We start from the raw sequence: 19,955 nt of genomic DNA on the forward strand, positions 1-19,955 counted from the left end.
ATTTTGTCATTTAAAGCTTGTGTTTCCTTATTAATTTTCTGTCTGGATGATCTGTCCATTGGTTAAAGTCTCCCACTATTATTGTGTTACTGTCAATTTCCTCTTTTAAAGCTGTTAGCATTTGCCTTATGTATTGATGTGCTCCTATGTTGGTGCATATATATTTATAATTGTTATATCTCCTTCTTGGATTGATCCCTTGATCATTATGTAGTGGCCTTCCTTGTCTCTTGTAACATTCTTTATTTTAAAGTCTATTTTATCTGATATAATTATTACTCCAGATTTCTTTTGATTTCCATTTGCATTTTCTATCCCCTCACTTTCAGTCTGTATGGGTCCCTAGGTCTTCAGTGGGTCTCTTGTAGACAGCATATATAAAGGTCTTGTTTTTGTATCCATTCAGTAAGCCTGTGTCTTTTGGTTGGAGCATTTAATCCATTCACATTTAAGGTAATTATCGATATGTATGTTCCTATTACCATTTTCTTAATTGTTTTGGGTTTGTTTTTGTAGGTCCTTTTCTTCTCTTGTGTTTACCACTTAGAGAAGTTCCTTTAGCATTTGTCGTAGAGATGGTTTGGTGGTGCTGAATTCTGTTAGCTTTTGGTTGCCTGTAACGTTTTTGATTTCTCCGTCGAATCTGAATGAGACCCTTGCCGGGTAGAGTAATCTTGGTTGTAGGTTCTTCCCTTTCATCACTTTAAATATATCGTGCCACTGCCTTCTGGCTTGTAGAGTTTCTGCTGAGAAATCAGCTGTTAACCTTATGGGAGTTCCCTTGTATTTTTCCCTTGTTGCTTTTAATAATTTTTGTCTTTAATTTTTGTCAATTTGATTACTATGTGTCTCAGAGTGTTTCTCCTTGGGTTTATCCTGCCTGGGACTCTCTGCGCTTCCTGGACTTGGGTGGCTATTTCCTTTCCCATGTTAGGGAAGTTTTCGACTATAAGCTCTTCAAATATTTTCTCGGGTCCTTTCTCTCTCTCTTCTCCTTCTGGGACCCCTATGATGCGAATGTTGGTGTGTTTAATGTTGTCCCAGAGGTCTCTTTGGCTGTTTTCTTTTTTTTTTTCTTTATTCTGTTCCACGGCAGTGAATTCCACCATTCTGCCTTCCAGGTCACTTATCCGTTCTTCTGCCTCAGTTATTCTGCTATTGATTCCTTCTAGTGTATTTTTCATTTCAGTTATTGTATTGTTCATCTCTGTTTGTTTGTTCTTTAATTCTTCTAGGTGTTTGTTCTTTAATTCTTCTAGGTCCTTGTTACACATTTATTGCATCTTCTCGATCTTTGCCTCCATTCTTTTTCCGAGGTCCTGGATCATCTTCCCTGTCATTATTCTGAATTCTTTTTCTGGAAGGTTGCCTATCTCCACTACATTTAGTTGTTTTTCTGGGGTTTTATCTTGTTCCTTCATCTGGTACATAGTCCTCTGCCTTTTCATTTTATCTGTCTTTCTGTGAATGTGGTTTTTGTTCCATAGGCTGCAGGATTGTAGTTCTTGCTTCTGCTGTCTGCCCTCTGGTGGATGAGGCTATCTCAGAGGCTTGTGCAAGCTTCCTGATGGGAGGGACTGGTGGTGTGTTGCTCTGGTGGGCAAAGCTCAGTAGAACTTTAATCTGCTTGTCTGCTAATGGGTGGGGCTGAGTTCCCTCCCTGTTGGTTGTTTGGCCTGAGGCAACCCAGCACTGGAGGCTATAGGCTTTTTTGGTGGGGCTATCCAGGAGGGCTCATGCCAAGGAATATTTCCAAGAAATTCTGCTGCCAGTGTCCCTGTCCCCACGGTGAGCCACAGCCACCCCCCATCTCTGCAGGAGACCCCCCCAACCCTACCAGGTAGGTCTAGTTCAGTCTCCTGCGGGGGTCACTGCTCCTTCCCCCTGGGTCCTGGTGCACACACTACTTTGTGTGTGCCCTCCAAGAATGGAGTCTCTGTTTCCCCCAGTCCTGTTGAAGTCCTGCAATCAAATACCTCTAGACTTCAAAGTCTGATTCTCTGGGAATTCCTCTTCCTGTTGCCAGACCCCCAGGTTGGGAAGGCTGATGTTGTGCTCAGAACATTTACTCCAGTGGTGGACTTCTGTGGTATAATTGTTGTCCAGTTTGTGAGTCATTCACCCAGCGGTTATGGGATTTGATTTTATTGTGACTGTGCTCCTCCTACCATCTCACTGTGGCTTCTCCTTTGTCTTTGGATGTGGGGTATCTTTTTTGGTGAGTCCCAGTGTCTTCCTATCAACTGTTCAGCAGTTAGTTGTGATTCTGGTGTCTCGTAAGAGGGTGTGAGTGCATGTCCTCTATTCCGCCATCTCGGACCAATCTTTGGATGAATTGTTGATGTCAGTAATATTCAGTTCATTGATGGCATTGAGTTTAACTATGTCTGTACTTATTTTCTGTATGCTACGTCTGTCCACTCCTGAAAGATGCTGAAGTCTCCATTTCTGATAGTCAATTCATCTATTTCTCCTTTTAGTTCTATCAGTTTTTGCCTCATGTAGTTTGATGCTGTGTGTTAGGCACATAGACATTAAGAATTATTATATCTTCTTGGAGAATTGAGCCCTTTATCATTATGTAATGCCCTTTTTCAACCCTGGTAACTCTTTGAAGTCTGCTCTGTCTAAAATTAAAATTATCCTGCTTTCTTTGATTAGTGTTAGCATGGGATATTTTTCTCCATCCATTTACTTTTTATCTATAGATATCTTTATATTTAAAGTGGGTTTTTTTGTAGATAACACATAGATGGGTCATGTTTTCAGATCAACTCTGACAATCTGTCTTTTAATTGGTACATTTAGACCACTGACATTCAAAATGAGTATTGGATTAATATCTACCATATTCATTACCATTTTCTATTTGTTGTCCTGTTCTTTGTTCCTATTTTTGTCTTCCACTCTTTTTCTGCCTTTTGTAGTTTTACCTCAGTATTTTATGTGACTATTTTCTCTCCTTTCTTAGCATATCAGTAATACCTTATCACTTCTTTTAGTGGTTGCCCTAGAGTTTGCAATATACATTTGCAACTAATTCAAGTTTCAAATAATACTATTTCTGAAGATTTCCATCTCTCTGCTTACATTGCTTGTCTGTCCTTGCATGCTATCTATTTTATCCATTAGAACCCTTAGCACATTAATCATAGGTGTTCAAAATTTCTGGTCTGATAATTCCAACATCACTGCCACGTTTGGTTCTGATGTTTGCTCTGTCTCTTCAAATTGTGTTTTTTTGCCTTTTTATATGCCTTATAACTTTTTCTTGGCAGCCAGACATGACATACTAGATAAAAGAAAATGAACTTGAGGATATGGGGAGGGGGAAGGGTGAGCTGTGACAGGGCGAGAGAGAGTCATGGACATGTACACACTAACAAACGTAAGGTAGATAGCTAGTGGGAAGCAGCCGCATGGCACAGGGATATCAGCTCAGTGCTTTGTGACCGCCTGGAGGGGTGGGATAGGGAGGGTGGGAGGGACGGAGACACAAGAGGGAAGAGATATGGGAACATATGTATATGTATAACTGATTCACTTTGTTATAAAGCAGAAACTAACACACCATTGTAAAGCAATTATACTCCAATAAAGATGTTAAAAAAAAAAAAAAGAAAGTGCTGTAAATAGGCCTTAATGATGTGGTCTTAAATATGGAGGGAGGGAAAGCATACTACAGTCCTACAGTTAGATTTCAGTCTTTTACAGTGCCTATGCCTCTGGACTATGAATTTCACAAGTGTTTCTTGCATTTTTTTCCTCCCTACCCCCCTTAGGTGGGGTAGGACAGCTAGAGTGGGCTGGAGTTGGGTATTTCCCTTCCTCAGGTCAGTTAGACTCTGATAACTTACCCCAGTAAGTTAGGCTCTGGTTAACTAGCTTCTCCTGAAGGCAGGCCTTGTTAAGAAGAATAAAGTACTCTTGTAACAGGCAGGAACAAATCTGACTCCATATTGGATCTATTTCTTTTACTTTAACCTTTGTAGTCTATTCCTTTTGCTACAAGTCAGTCACTAACGGGATGCTGCTTATAAGCTTAAATTATACATAATGGTCCATCTCTGAGAACCCTGCCTCCCATATAATGAACGTTAAGCTAATATACTTTGTTTACCTTACAGGAAACCTTCTGACCAGGTTCACCTGTGAATGGCTGCAGGGAGGAAGAAATGAACACATGTAGGAACCAGGACTTTACCCCCCTTTTAGTATAAAAGAAGCCTGAATTCTAACTCAGGGAAGATGGTTTTTGGGGACACTAATCTACCATCTTCTCAGTCTGCTGGCTTTCCAAATAAAGCTGCTATTCCTTGCCCCAACAACTCATCTCTCAATTTACTGGCTTGTCATGAGTAAGGCAGTACAACCTTGGACTTGGTAGCACTCTGGTTTAGTTCAAAATGGTTCCTCTTCTCCTCCCCCTGCTGGAAGCCCAAGGAGATTTTTCTCTGATATTTACTGTGGGAATCTGGTCAAACTCCTGGAAGTAAATCTCACAATATTGTGAGGTCCCCCTTTGATTGGATCCCCCTATAGTTTTTTACTCCTAGAATTGTGTGCACTGAGCCTCCAGCAATTTATCAATTACAGTTCAGGCTTTCCTACCCCTTCACTGGTTCCCGAGGTTTCCACTCCTGGGTCTCTGCTCCAGTAAGCTGTGATAAACTGTATTCACCTGTTTGTCTCTCCAATTTTGGGGTCAACAGTTTGCCCTTTGTCTTCCCCTCTCTTACAGATTCAAGAAGAGTTGTTGGTTTTTCAGTCTTTTTACTATTACTTGCTGTTAGCATGGAGTATGACTTCCAAGCGCCTTACATGGGGAAACTGGAAGACAGAAGCCCAAATTATACATATTAAATGGGTGAATTTTATGATATGTGAATTACATCTCAATAAATATGTATTTAAAATTTGAAAAAGGAGCGGCTGGAAAAGCTCCCCATACATTCTGGGGTTTTTAACTCCAAAAATTAATCTAAAGGCTGAAATTTAAAAATCAATCCACCCCTTCCCCTTTCTACCCACTACCTACTCCTATATCTTCATTGAAAGTGTTCTTAATGAATTACTACATTAATGGGTCTACCTTAATTAGGTAAAGACAAGGAAATGTCACTCACTCATAGCCTTATCCCAATATACTTGATCCTTTAGATCCTTTTTTCTGTCCAGGGATCAATCATCCCTAGGAGTTCCTAGAAAACTATATGAGCACAATTCAAAGAAATATCATCTTAAAAGGCACCTAGGGAACTTTCAGGTCAGTTGGAGGTTGGAATCACAGAAAGTACTTAGGCCTTGCCTGTGGTCATCCTGGTGTAATACCCAAATTTGAAGACGTTACTCTCTGAGAGCTAAATTAGTAAAAAACCAACCCAAAATAGAGAGTAGCTAATGGAAGAAATACATCATATTAAGAAATGGCTGTAAATGTTTTCCTGTTAAGAATTTTGAGAAACCCCTATTCATTATTAATTTATTCATACATTCAACAAATATTTATTGAGGACTCATTATGTGCCAGCCACTGTGTCAGGTACTGAGGTATAATAAGCTCTCAAGAAGCTTATCTAGAGGGGCTATCAAAGGTTCATAGGAAGCTTATATTTCATTGGACCTGGGATATAATTGAAGAAGTCAATAACCCAATTAACAATTATAATATATCAAATTCTTATGCCATAAATATATTAGTTGAGGGAAAATGGAGTAAGAAAAAAATGGGACCTGGATAGTAAGAATTTGGCAGTGTTTATTTAGTACTGTTTGAGAGAAGAACACCAATGGATATACATATTCCAGTATTAGAGAGATGGATGATATGATAAAACCATGACAGCTCCTTATATGGATTTTCCTTAATTTTAATCTTAAACTCCGAGACCATACATTTCACTTTTTCATAATTTTCTGTTTATCAAAAAACTTAAATTTCAAATATAGTTTCCCAGGAATCTTAACAACTTGGAAGGGGCATTTTAGTCAGCTATGGTTGACTTATGAATCAAAATTTGGATGTATAATTTGATGGTGGAATGATGACAGAAGGGAATGTTTGAGATCTGGGAAGTTCTAAAAACTATGGTATATATCCAATCCTCGGGCCTCTAATAGGGGAGTCTGAGAAGCATCCCTCAGGGCATGGTGCTGGTATGTGACGCCTACAGGTAAACATAGTATGGTGACTAAGGAAGAAGAGAGTGAGAAAGGGGTCTAAACATTGTCATACAAGCTAGGGTGCCTAAGAAAATTGTCAGGAGTAAAGCACACAGCTTAGCAGAGTTAAGGACCAGGAGTCAAAAAAACAAAGCAGCAAGTTAGGCAAACAAGAGATGGTACCCAAAAAAAACTTGAGGCGACCAGACTAAGCCAGTAGCTGAATTTGCCCTATTACAAGATTACTTTCATTACTGGTATGGTTTAATGGGGCTGAAAAAGGACAGACACCCTGGACCCCTCTTCCAGAGGAGAAAGCTAAAATGTCCTGGGTTTGCACTGGAAAAAAACCTGGGGTTCTCAAATAGGCTTCTCAAGAGGGGCTTATGCCCATTCTAATGACTCAATGATAGGAATTAGCTAGGGTTCTGCTGGAAATCTAGAACTTTGTCCAAAATATAATCAGCTTTCTTCAGTTGTTGACGTTGGTAGCTAGAATTCAGGCTTTAGGGGACTTGGCAGAGAGTGAGGGGAAAAAAGACTTGAACCCATAAGAAGAAAGTCAGTTGGACCCAGAAGGCCATGTGGTTAAAGTCTACTATTTCTTCTACCTTGTACTATCTGTTGGTGGTCTTCTTGTTTTCAGCACATTGGGTAAAGCTAATGTGCACAAAGGAGAGCCACCTTATACAACAGCTCAGCTTATACGTCATACACTGGTACCAAGCAATGAAAGACATATTGTTTACATAGATCCTCATAGTACAGGAAGACATTTAGAAGGTCCTCTTAGACTCCCCAGAGCTTCCTAGGTATTAGACAGCTATTTGGGATATTGGCATGAAGTCCAGGCTAATAATAGGGGCAAAAATTATAATTATCATGAAATAAGGCATTCTGGGGGAGAGAAGTACAAGAAGATGTTTAAAGAGAATTCTGCAGCAGCTAGATAGGAAGAGCACATGAGTAAACCAGCTGAGATATCCTAAAGTACTTGGCTCATATGCTTTGCCCATTAACCCTGTTAAGTAATGGTAGTTAAATAAACATATAGAGAGCTTTGGAGAGGACCCTCTAAACTAGGATAAAATTAGACATTACTGCCAGGAAGTTGAGTAGTTCATGAAGACACAAGATCTCTTTCACAATGATTACTAAACGCTGGTATAGATGAGGGGCAATAAAGAGGATGTTGTATGCTATACTCATGAGTCGATTCACTACCACTAGGATGGTATGAGAAGATAAAGATTATGTTGATAATGCTAGTGATGGTGTACCAGGACCATCATTTAGGAATGAGAAGTAGGTATGTCAGTCATCCAGGTGTAACTCTAACCCAGGAGAAGAGGAAATAGCATACTATAGGTTTCTTGTGTTCAGTCAACAAATATTGAGCACCTATTACATGTTAGGCACTGTTCTAGACACAAGGGGATCCAGGATTGGGAAAAAAAAACCCTGTCTATCCTTATGGAGCTTAAATAATAGTGAGGAAAGCAGATAATGAACAAGTTAGTCAATTAGTGATAAATGCTTTGAAGAAAAATAAAGCAGGGCAAAGAAGCAGAGCAACAAGTGTGCTATCTGCAGTAGGGTGTTCTGGAAAAACCTTGCTGAAATGACATTCTAGGAAGAAGTCTGAACAAACAGTAGAGAAAACCATGCTACCAGTTGGAGGGAGAGCTTTCAGATGGGGAGAATAGCAAATGCAAAGGTTCTGAGGCAGGAAGAAGTTAGGAGTATCATACCCGAGGATCACCAAGATTTCCTTTGGACCAGAATCAGAATTGTAAATGGGTTACTATGACTTGGTGGGTTCATATTGTGAAACATATGTAGCAATTAGGTATGGGTCTCTCTCTGGGTTGAAACAAATATCTATCTGGTTCTCTCACTTCTACACAACCCCTGGATCTCATCTAGTCCTTAACCTGACTAATATGCTATTGTGTGTTTTCCTCCACTAGAATGTAAGCTCCCTGAGGACAGACCCTGGGCACAAGCATGAAACCACTGTCTGCGCTGGAGAGTCATCTTTAGCTCTAGTTGGCATAGGATGACCCCTGGAGACCCTACAGTCTCTACTAGCAACAAATATTAAAGTTTCTGACACAGTGCACTGGCTTAAGACAAAGCTTCTTGATTCCAGTCCAGCAGATTCAGCATCACCTGGATCCTTGTCAGAAATGAAAATTCTTGGGCCCTACCTGGAACCTACTGAATCACAAACTCTGGGGCTGAGGCAGAGCAATGTGGTTTAACAAGCCCTCCAAGTGATTCAGATGCACAATGAAGTTTGAGAACCATTGTTCTAAGTTGTGGCGGTCTAGGAACACCAGTCACTTGAAGAATAAATCTGCATGTCTCAAAGGCCTGGGTGGTTCCTATGGAGTCATTTCTGCCAATGAGGATCAACTTCTTGAGAAAGCTAGCTCAAGAAAGAGGTTACAGGTAACAAGATGACCCCTACCGCAGGCTGAAGCACCACATTCAAGTCTTGATAAGGGCAGAGGTAAACAAAGTCTTTAGCCGAGGTGTGAAGACTCAAGCTTGGACCAGATACACTTTTTCTTTTCTTAAAGAAGAAAGTTTGGGGGGATATCAGAGAAGAGAAGACAAATAATCATTATATAAGACAATATTGGGAGTGAATCTTCTACTTCAGATCTTCTGCTTTACCTCATCGAGCATAATGTGAAAGGACTAGCTGTTTAGCAAGTCCAAGGAATATATCTTCAGGCTCTTATACACATTTCCCTGGGTTAACTGAGAGGCAGTTTAACAGGGGGCTCAGAGTAGGGTGGTCCAAGAGGATAAATAAGATCATTTCTATTAACCAATGGAAGATGAAAAAAAGGGTTCCACAGGTCTACTGGTATCCTTGCATACTTGACTGGAAGAAAAGCATCTTTAAGGTTATTTTCCCACTCAATGATCTTTCCAATTTAGTTGACACTATAAAAGCCCTGAAAATTCTAGCTTCATGAAAACACAAGTTCCTTGGAGCTGGTCCTGGGAGGTTGGGATCGGGAGCTCAATGTTGAATGGTGACTAGGTTGAGATGAAGGCAATCTTGTTAGAGGCAGAGCTCCCACTGATTTTCCTTTAGCAAGAATACAGGTTCTTACAGCTTAGAAGTGGTAAGACCCAGAAGGCATAGCATGATTTGGCTCTTCTACTATCTTTATAGTTGGCTCCCCAGCTACTCCTCCCCTCACTCAAGTTGTAGTGGCCTCTCTACTCCTCCAATGAGCCAAACTCCTTCTCATCTCAGAGCCTACTGTCCCTTTTTCCAGAAAGCTCCTCTTCCCCCTTTGCCTGGCTAATGCATACTCATCTCTCAGGTCTTCCCAAGAAAGGGTCTTTCTGACTTCTCAGGCCAGGTTAGGTGCTCTGTTTTACACTCTGATTACATGGTATTATTTTCCTTCATTGTACTTGCATCATTCTAATTATCTAGCCACATGTGTGATCATGTGATTACTGTCTTCCTCCCACAAGACCATAAACCTCATGAGGGCAGGCAATGTACTGATTTTCCTTACTTTTTTCCCAGTGCCAAGTACAGTGCCTGACATAATATGTGCTAAACAACTTTTCTTGGAAGGAACAAAAAGGAGGGAGAGAAGGAGGGAGGGAGAGAAGGAGGGAGGTAGAGAGGAAGGAAGAAAAGGAAGGGAAGAGGAGGGAATGAAGGAGGGGAAGTAGGCAGGGAGAAAGGCGGAAGAGGAGGAATGGAGGCCCCAGTGGGGCAAATTGGGAAGATATTTGATTCTCAGTCTCTAATGGGAGAGTTGGAAGGGTTAAATGTAGCTCTTACCTGAGGCCTCAGTGCTTAAAGGCAGAAGTTGAACATCAAAATTTTGTCCATGGGATAATGCTGAGTTCAAACCACAGAAGCAGTTCCAAATGGGTCATCAGAGCAAAGGGGGTCTGAGGTGAGTATTAAGTATAGAGCAAAATGAGAATGGGAAAAGCAGGGAAGAAGAGGGCAAATAAGAAATAATCTATACAAATTTGGGAAACTGTAGGACAAGTCCACCAGCTGGGCTTATTTCTTTACCTAGCAGCTTTTTATGCACGGGCAAAGCAATGTCTGATTAAAGGGACACAGACCACACACAGTTGCCATATATAGATATGTATTCTTCCAACAGCTTAATAAATTGGAATTCTTGTATACAAACCATTTTCTTGTGAGTCTGGTTAACCCTGGGTACACTAAGGGGACTGAATTAAGTCAGAGTGTATGCCATTTCAAAGCTTAGGACTGGATCCTGGATCATGGTGCCCTGCTAACATGCTGGAGCTCAGTGAAACTCTACCTAAGCAGTCAGCTCCCTTTCCTACATCTCCAAGGCATCCTCTTTTTAAATTCAACATTTTTGAACCAAAGTTATCAAGCTCTTAACTTATTATCTCCCTTCTTGATCGTCAGCTCCTGGGGGAGAGGGAAAGCATCTAGTTCATTTTCTCATCTCCTACTGAGTCTAGTACAATGACTTCAAATAGTAAGTGCTCAAATATTATTGAATAAATATTGCTATATACTTCATAGGTGCTGGGAGTAATTACTCCAATGAATTTGTTAACTTCTTGAGGAAAACCTTTTTAGACCTGAATTCCTTCTGGAAATATAAGGAGTTGGGCTAAAGAAACTCTAAGGCATTTCCAATTGTAAACTACTGGGACAATGACAAGGTTATGTTACAACCTCTCATCATTTCTAGCATATTATTGGGTACGTAGTGGGAACTCAAATGTTTGCACTGAACTGACTCCAATACAGATATATTTAAGTTGAGAAGAAACACATAAATGTGTTTCTGAAGTTTCATATAAATTGCCTAAGAGTTGGACACTACTTAAAGAGAAATTTGTTATTAAGTGGATTCTGAAGGTGAATATTTTTTAATGATATTTGGAATCACTTTGTGATATAATAACTCCTTAATTTATTTTTTTAAGTTTCACATTTTTATATATCAAGGTTCCTAATAATAGGTTAAACCAGATTAGCAGCTTACAGTTATGAGGGAGCCAAATGACTTACTATTGACTAAATCAAGCTATTCTTCATAGAGGGAACTGTCCCTCTTTCTGTAATTTTACAGATTTCTCTCTCTCTCTCTCTCTCTCTCTCTCTGTCTCACACACACACACACACACACACACACACACACACACACACCCCAACTTTCTCCCCTGTGTCTTAACTCATATTTTGAATTCAGTAAGTCTATCCTAATTTATAATGCTACTCATAAATTTTTCACTTTCCAATACTCCTTTCCACATTCCTCCCCCTTGTTTAACCACGTGCCTCACCATTTTTAAAAATAGGTATGCCTTCCACGGAGTCTGGATCATCCATAGTATCTAGACTCTTCAAGGCGTCTGTCTTGGATGGTGGCTTTTGTATGAGCATGCTGCAAGTTGAAGCTTCCTCAGCTGAGAAGCAACATTTCTAGGTCACCCTCAAGGTGGGATTCAGGGAGGGGAGTGCTCTTTATTCTCTTTCACTTTCTCTAAGGCTCTCAGTTAGCTTTCCAGGGCATTTTTCACATAAATCCAGTGACAAATTAGAGAAGTGATGACTCTTATCAACAACTATCTTACCTCCAAAAGGTTCTACTATTTTGACATAAATGAGGTAAAAGCAGAACACATAACTAGAAACTTTAAGACTGGGGTGGAAGAGAAAGCCATTTTTCTTTGGGACTCTATTTATCTTATAGGTTTTGGAGTGTCAATTCCAATGGCAACAAGGACTCCCACAGATGAACCTGGAAAGGTTGAAATAATTCACAAAGGACAGAGAAATCAACTACCAGCTCATGTGCTATAAGTCTTGTTCTCCCTCAACTCCCAATTCCTCCTTACCTGCCTGGGGCCTATCCCCACACATCAGGCCAAAATCTCACCTGATACTAGTACAAGAAAAAGACAAGACTCAGTCATAAACATTTTATCATAGTGGGGATGGAAAAACAAGGTCAGTTGACTGCTAAAGCCTGCCTCTACACTAGTAAGTCTCATATCCTGTACTGTGATTCCCTGCAAGAGAACCCATTCTGTCACTTGAGTATGATCAGGAGACACTGGTACCTGTTCTCTGAGGAGTCCTGACTAACTGGCGAGACTGAATCACACACGTGAAAAATTTCAGATGCAACTCCTCTTTATGCACGGTTGTCTCCTAGAAATAGAGACAGAGTTTAATGCAAATCAACTGATCTGTGGAATGAATAAGATGGATAAAAGTGACATGGACCAGGTATGTTCAATACTAACAGGCCTTAGGACCTGTCAGTATAAAATGTCAGCATATGAAGTGATACATATAATCTACTTTTATACATTTGACAGGGAAAGATATCCTGAACTCAGCACGCATCTTCTCCAGCAGCTGGGAGTAGCTAAATGGCTGGGGGCCTCCAGCTCAGCCAAGTCTGACCTCAGACTGTGGCTGTCATCTGGGTCTAGAGTGCTTACTCAGAAGCATTTCTCCAAGACTTCTAGACAGGGCTTGGGTCCTGAGGCCCGCCAAGCTGAGGGACTTGGTAACAAGTCTAAATGAACAAACACATTTCTTCTCATTATTTTCTCTTAAAAATAAAGATTAAAGGTTAATCAATTCGGTCCCAGGAACAACAACATGGCCATTTAGTTTTTCAGAGGGCAGAAATCTGGGTTTGACCCCAGATAGCTTTCCTCACACCTCCTGGAGGAGTGTTTCAAACTCCTCCAGAGTTCTGGAAATTTCTACACGTTTCTAGAGTCCAACCTAAGCCAATCCCAAGCTGCTCCCCACCCCCTTTTCCCCAATGGCCAATCAAGCATGATGTAGTGCAAAGAGTATAGGGTTGCAAGTTAAGAAACTTGTTTACTAGGCCCAGATCTGCCATGTACTTTATAACTTTGGGAAAAGACTTCACATCTCTGAAACTCAGACTGAATGATCGCCAATAACCTCTACAAGCACTAACGTTTTGTGATTCTCAATAAAACATGAATCTAGCCTGAGTTAGATTTACCTCTCAGGTCAACATCTGTCAAGGTGGCCACAGGTTCTCGCAGATCGAGGGCCACAGCAAGAAGCTGCCATGGAAACCAGAACGTAAGCAAAAATCGCCAGAGCGGAACCAGAAGGCAGCAGGTAAGGGGGCCGAGGGAACAGAGAAAAGCGAAGGACGAAGGGCAAACTAACAGTATTCTAACAACGAGAACGAGAAAAAGCCAAAACTGAAAGAGGAACTTATAACCACAGCCTTAGATGATCCCTTGGCTTCTCAGGCCTCGCCACACTGCGCAGGCGTTGCGCGGGTCCTCGACTCTGCTCTTTGACCTCTCACCCCACCCCCTTCCTCCGCTGCCACCGAACAGCTCTTCCGGTGTTGTGGAGGCGGTTCCGGTTCGCGGCGGTTCCCGGGTTTTGCTTTCCGCGCCCGGCCGGAAACCCCTTCGCATAGCAGCCGGTTCCGGTTCGGTGAGTGGCGGCGGGAAGCTGGGGGAGGGGTGAGGATGGAGGGAGCTTGGGCCGGGAGGCAGTGCGGGCCCGGGCCCGGCAGCCTGGGCTGGGCTGGACGGAAGCGGGGACGGCTGTGGGGACGGCGCTTTTTCCTTTGCCCCGCCCCCTGGGACCACCTCCCCTCACCCCTGCTGTCTGCCGGCCGCGATCTGGCCGGTGGCCGTTAGTTAGGTTTCCCGAGGCCGTTTCTTGAGGCCTCTTTCTCCGGGGTCGAGGAGAGGCCGTCTCCCTAAGGTCACGGCCGGCCCCATCTCAGCACCCAGCCCTACGTGTGAGGAAAAGGCCGGTTGGGATTTCGGGGCTTTCCCGCCAGAGCAGGTTTTCTCTCAGGGGAAAGCTGTTTTCACCGGGAAGCTCCGCTTTTCTGTTATATCTGCTTCACCTCCCGCCTTCCTTGAGACCTGAAAGATATTTCTCGACTACTTCTGCGTGTCACGTAAACATTTCTCCAACTCTTTTTACTCTGTGGTGTCTCCCCGAGATGTCATACCGCTAGTGCCACCACCAGAGAGAAACGTCCGGACCCTCCTGCCCAGGTTATGAAAATCCCCTTAACCGCCACCGTTTGCTTACCTGGCTCATCGCCTTCTGGTAATTCCCTTCAACCGTCTCTTTCTTGGGGTCCCCTAATGTGATCTCTCTGGATATATGCCCAGTTTCTCTTGAGCTTGGTGATTTCTGTTTATCGGTGCCTCTGCAGTATTTCCACTATCTTGTTGGCAATAACTTGCTCCTTTATCACTTTCACGTCAGCCTTGTTAAGTCATTTCACCTCACGTTTGGTTCACTTATATTTGGGGTGGTGGTGATTCTTATGAAATTCATATAAGGCCTTTTATAGGCCACTAACTATTTGATTTAGGGTCCCTCTTCCAATTGGATGTTTTTGGATGGAGTAGATCGCATCATCTCCTAAATCTTTACTCTCTATAAAGATAATTTGTGTTAAGGACTCGTGTTGAAAGATAGATCACACTGAATTTGAAATTACAGTTACCGTGAAGCCTTAAGCATCTCTTTAAGCATGATCCCTTAACCTTCCAATTTAGAGTTTCCCTTTTTTCCCTCTAGTCCCATTTTGGAAGCCTCATTTGTTTTTATCTTGAGAAGCCTCGTTCACTCTTAACCTAATTCCAATTAATTATCCCAACTGCAAAGATGGTCTTCGTATCACCCATCGGATGGCAAATCTAGAGGGAGCAAACGGATTAAAAGACAGGTTTTTCTGCCTCAAGCTATGACGTAACTCTTGACTGCTGCTTCGGAAGTCTTTCCTTTTCTTTAGCTGACTCCTACACCTCCTACCAATTGCACCAGCTTTATTTTATGGCTGTAATATCTGTTGATGAATCTGGTTTCCTCCTGTGGACAGTAAGATTCTCAGCAGCAGGGACCAGTTCTTATTCATCTTTGTATCACCAGTCCCCTGTATGTTATTGGTGCACAGTAAATGTTTGTGTATGAAAGAAAGTGAATCTTTGGTGTTTAAAGTATTAGAGTCTAATTGGAGAGATTCCTTGTAAAAATATGAAAAACAACAACAAAAGTACATAATGATATGGTACAAACTGTCTCATAAACATAATTTCCCAGAGTTCGTAGTAGGATAATTCATATGATCACTTCCACACCCTTCTCATATCATAAATTGTTCTTACTACATCTTGGTCCTGCATAAAGCTAATTGTACAATGCCTCTCCTCAATATATACTTTCAAAAAACTTCATCATAGCTCTAAACATTCACTTTTATTATCACCTCTTTGCATGTATGTAAACTTATAAATGTTTTACCATACTCATTACATTCTGTTATTGCCAGGACTTTGCCATCTTTTTTTTTCTTTCAGATTTCCTACTATCTATCAGGTACTTACCTGACTTCATCTGAATACCTGTAACTACTTATGTTCTTTTAATAAATTAAATGAACAAAGTGAAGTAGAAAATGTGTTACTAGAATGCTCTTCTTAGAGGGAAAAAATTCTTATGCTTGAAAGAATTTGGTGGTTTCAGAGGTTCCAGGTCCAACATTTCATGTTGAATCTTGGGGTAAAATAGTCCTCTCCCATTGTATTTGCAAAGTGGCAAAAAGGAAGTAGCACACTGAAGAAGCTGGATGTATTTGTATTAAAATGTAAATGTGGGGCTTTAATTCTTAAAATTATAAAAAAAGTGTGGATTCCCCAGAATTAGCTAGGGATTACTTTTATCTTGCCAATGTGTATGAATCCTTGAATAAGGATATGCTAAAGGGTGTGATTTTGTATTGTTTATTGAAAGAACATTTGCTTGGAAGTGAGGATGCCTGGATTTTTGTCTTCCCTTTGCCCCATCTTTGTGATTTCAGGCAAGTCACTTAACCACTCTGGACATAATCTCTAACATTCTTTGATTTGCTTGCTTCCCTCTTCACATCTATCTCAGCAATGCAAAGGAAGTTAACATGGGATTGTTCTAATGGGCACCAGGCTTTTAAATTGGCATTCTTCTTAACACAACAAAAAAGACTAGTGATGACTCCTGGCCCATGAGCCCCCAGAGCCGGGGGCGGCTGGGGGACAGGGAGAGAAGAGAGGCAAAGTGTCCTAGGGAACCTTTGGAAGTGCTGAAATGATTGGACAGTAGAAAATGAGCAAATATTTTAAAACTAAACCTGAAAAAAATGTCCCCTCACCCCTCCCCACCCAAGCCAAACAGGTGTGTTATGAAACTTTAAATAAATATTAAAAGGGTAGGTTTGTTAAAAAAAAAAAAAAAAAAAAAAGACTAGACTAGCGATGACAGTTACGGGATGACCTGAAAGAGTGAAATGTGAAAAAGCCACTGCTAGTTTATTGGTTGATAGGATTTTTTTTTTCCCTTAATGGGGGACCCAGGGAATTTGGCTTTATTAAAAAAGAAAGAAGCGGAAAGAATAATGTGTAGAACTACCAGATAGAAACCTTTTAGTAAGTTGAGCATTTGGAAATATATTTGAAGCCTAAATCTAGGGCTTAAATTCTTTGGGAAACCTCCCTGGCAAGACTAGGTAATCAGATGATTACTCTGCTTAGTCTGTACCTATGCCAGGAAAAGCTCGAGCAGCCTTCCTTTATGTGTGCACTTCGTTATTGGGGCCGTAAAGAATTCCTGTTATCATCATGCAGTTTCCTTAGATTGAAGCCCTGATAGTGCTATGTATTTGGTGAAGTGCTCAATCTTTTTAAAAATATGTGATAAGATTATGACTATATATATGTACCATCTCTAGTCTCCTCCTATTGTAAATCTGCCAAGAAGCCTGTGTCCAAGGGTACATTTATTAACCTAGTTCCATCAGTTAGGCTTTTAACTTCTTTTTCTGGGCAAATTAGATATATCGAGGAAAAAAATAATTTCATGTAGGCAAAGGGACTTTGGTTTGCAACTGTTTGAGTAATGATGGGGGAAAAAGTACTTAGTACAACTGCAAAGTGTTCCTTGATAACTTTTTGTTTGGCTGCTAAGACGTATGGAAGAGAAGTCCTAACAGGACTACCACAAGATCTGTCACTTGTTTATAAAATGATTTAGTGGGACTTCCCTAGTGGTCCAGTGGTTAAGACTTTGCCTTCCAATGCAGGGGGAACCCTGGTCAGGGAGCTAAGATCTCATGTGCCTCGAGGCCAAAAAACCAAAACATAAAACAGAAGCAATATTGTAACAAATTCAATAAAGACTTTAAAAATGGTCCAAATAAAATAAAATAAAATGGTTTCGCATGAGGTAATAGAAAGATTAATGGATTGGGAAGAATGTTTAGGCTGTAATTTCAGTGCAGTCACTAACTTTATGATCATATGCAAATTAATCTGCAAAGGGTTGGCTTTCCTAACCTGGTTTGTGCTGTAATCTGTGATTCTGTGGGTAGTCCATAATTGCTCTTTAGTATTACACAGGTTGCAGAAATGTTTGGAACTACCTCAGGCTAGTTTTAGTTCCCATTCTCTTCCCATCAACTTGCCTTACCATGTTCTATTTTTCTCCACTAAGAATACAAGTTTCACTTCTGAGTGGCTTCCGGTTGTGTGATGACATGAAAGAGATGTTTCAGAATGTAACATTTCTATTTTCTGTCTTCTTTTATAGGACTTTGTATCTTTGCTGAAGTCAGTGATGTGAAAATACCTGACATGGGTAAGACTGACTATGAAGTAGTGTTCAATCCTTTTAGTTACTCTGATTAGATAAGCTGGAGTGAGAGAATATTTGCATCTTTGTGCTTAATAATATTTTCAATATTTGTGTCTTTGTGCTTAATAATAATTTTAAAGGAGATCTCATCCTAATTATGTAATACAGTATACCAAACAATTTTCTTTTGGTTGGGATATTGTTTATAGCAACATTTTAAAGCATTTTCTCATTCATTGTGTTGAAAAAGCTAAATACACAGTAGCAAGCATTTCTGTGTGCAAGGACTTGCTTTTTAAGTACTTAAAATACCTAATAGAGTAAGTCCCCTACACACAAACCTTCAAGTTGTGAACTTTCTTTTCAAAGATGCGAACATGCGTTTGCATGTCCAGTCACGTAAGTTAGTTCACGTGTCTGGTGTACATCGTCACGTGTGTGCATCCTCTACAAGTCCTTGAGCTTTTGTGTACTTTACTGTACAGTACTGTGTAGAGTACAGTAGTACGGTGTCTTTATTTCAAGCCCAGGATGTCTTGAAGCAAGCGTAAAGCAGCAGTAATGTAGGTGGTACTGCTAAGAAGCACCAGCCGTTTTACTGCACTGTACTACTGTACTTTTCAAGGTACTGTAAGATTAAAAATGTTTTCTTTATTTTTTGTGTTTGTTTTTTATGTATTATTTGTGTGAAAAGTATTATAAACCTATTATAGTACAGTACTATATAGCCAATTGTGTTAGTTGGGTACCTAGGCTAACTTTGTTGGACTTACAAACAAATTGGACTTAATGGACGTGCCCTCGGAACGGTACTCGTTTGTATGTAGGGGACTTACTTTAGTACCTAGTAGGTACTATTATTATCTCCATTTTGTTGACAGAGAAACTGAGACACAGAGGTTAAGAAACTTGCCTAGGATCACACAGCTATAACTGGCAGAGCCAGGATTTAAACTCAGGGACTGGTTCCAGGGTCCTTGTTCTTTAGTACTGTTATACTGCCCTCTGTGTGATAAATAATTTGATTAAGGTAAAATTTAAATTTCATTTAGCTAGTGGCATTGAGAATTAATTGTGATTGGAACATTTTCTGCTATTCATAGTACTTTATGTCTATAACAGGGAACAGTATAAGGTCAAGACTAATAGTCAATTTAGGAATAGGTTGAAAAATCTATACAGTTCGATCTTATAATATCCCATAGGCTCCTCTTAAGTCCACATTAGTCTTCCCTCTACTGTTTTTTCCTTTTGTTTAGTCTACCTTCTTTCTCCTGGTCATTTGTTTCCCTTTTCTCTCATTGCTGATAGCAGTATAAATCCCTGAGTTCCCTTACTCTCACTTGTTCCTATTCTAACTCTTATGGTAACAAAGGTCTCAAAAATGGTAATAAAGTACAGTTCTGCCACAGTATACAGTAACTGAGCTGATATCTATTAAGAGCTATATGAATAACTTACGCTTTTTGCATAAAAAATTTTCAAGTGGATTAAATTTTAAAGCACCTTGTTGAGTTGAAACAGAGGAAATAAACCAGGGTTAAGAGTATTTGCTTTGAATGGTGAAATTTTTTCTACAGTTAAAATAAAAAAATTTTTCTTTTGGGAAAATTTCATTATTTTTAAAACTTTGAATTAAGCTCTTTTTATTCTTGTACAAGTTTTGAACTATTTAGTAGCTGATCTCGATTCCAAATTAACCAATTTCTGCACATGGGCCTGTTTTTTTGACAGTGACATTTTGAGATTTCTTGCCAAGAGTTATGAAGGAGCGGTTTTATTTGACTGTAGAGGTGTTTGGGGGAAATCATTTTTATTAGGTGAAAAGATTGGTTCATAGGAAAGTAGGTATTGAAGAATTATGTGACTTGAACTAATCCGGACTCTTTCCCCAGATGATACTGCTGATAGGATGAGGATGGATGCTGGAGAAGTAACTTTAGTGAACCACAACTCCGTATTCAAAACCCATCTCCTGTCACAAACAGGTTTTCCAGAGGACCAGCTTTCACTTTCTGACCATCAGGTTAGTAATAATTTTCTTTCCTTAATTAATTATTTTGGCTTAAGTTTTCATCTGATAGAGTTTAAATGCCACACTCAA

The 19,955-nt window shown here is 40.4% G+C and overlaps 2 protein-coding genes across 5 annotated transcripts in view; one reads left to right on the plus strand and one right to left on the minus strand.

Moving 5' to 3' along the window:
* The window catches only part of PFKM (phosphofructokinase, muscle), a 44,050-nt gene extending 29,201 nt beyond the window's left edge, over window positions 1-14,849 (minus strand). Inside the window, exon 1 of one of the 3 annotated variants that reach the window (XM_070046492.1) lies at window positions 14,270-14,849. The gene's annotated coding sequence lies outside the window, so the exon portion shown is untranslated. Of the gene's footprint in view, window positions 1-4,611; window positions 4,678-9,985; window positions 10,045-14,269 lie in introns of those variants that run through there. The other 2 variants (XM_070046491.1, XM_030835267.3) reach the window with 2 other exon arrangements.
* Window positions 13,662-19,955, plus strand: part of SENP1 (SUMO specific peptidase 1) — a 59,592-nt gene continuing 53,298 nt past the window's right edge. For both annotated transcript variants that reach the window (XM_030835268.2, XM_030835269.2), the window contains exons 1-3: window positions 13,662-14,287; window positions 17,807-17,854; window positions 19,747-19,877. In XM_030835268.2, coding sequence (XP_030691128.1) covers window positions 14,236-14,287; window positions 17,807-17,854; window positions 19,747-19,877 — 231 coding nt within the window. In that variant the 5' untranslated portion in view covers window positions 13,662-14,235. The remainder of the gene's footprint in view (window positions 14,288-17,806; window positions 17,855-19,746; window positions 19,878-19,955) is intronic.

Source organism: Globicephala melas, chromosome 10, assembly GCF_963455315.2.
Source record: "Globicephala melas chromosome 10, mGloMel1.2, whole genome shotgun sequence".
In the NCBI taxonomy this organism is placed as follows: domain Eukaryota; kingdom Metazoa; phylum Chordata; class Mammalia; order Artiodactyla; family Delphinidae; genus Globicephala; species Globicephala melas.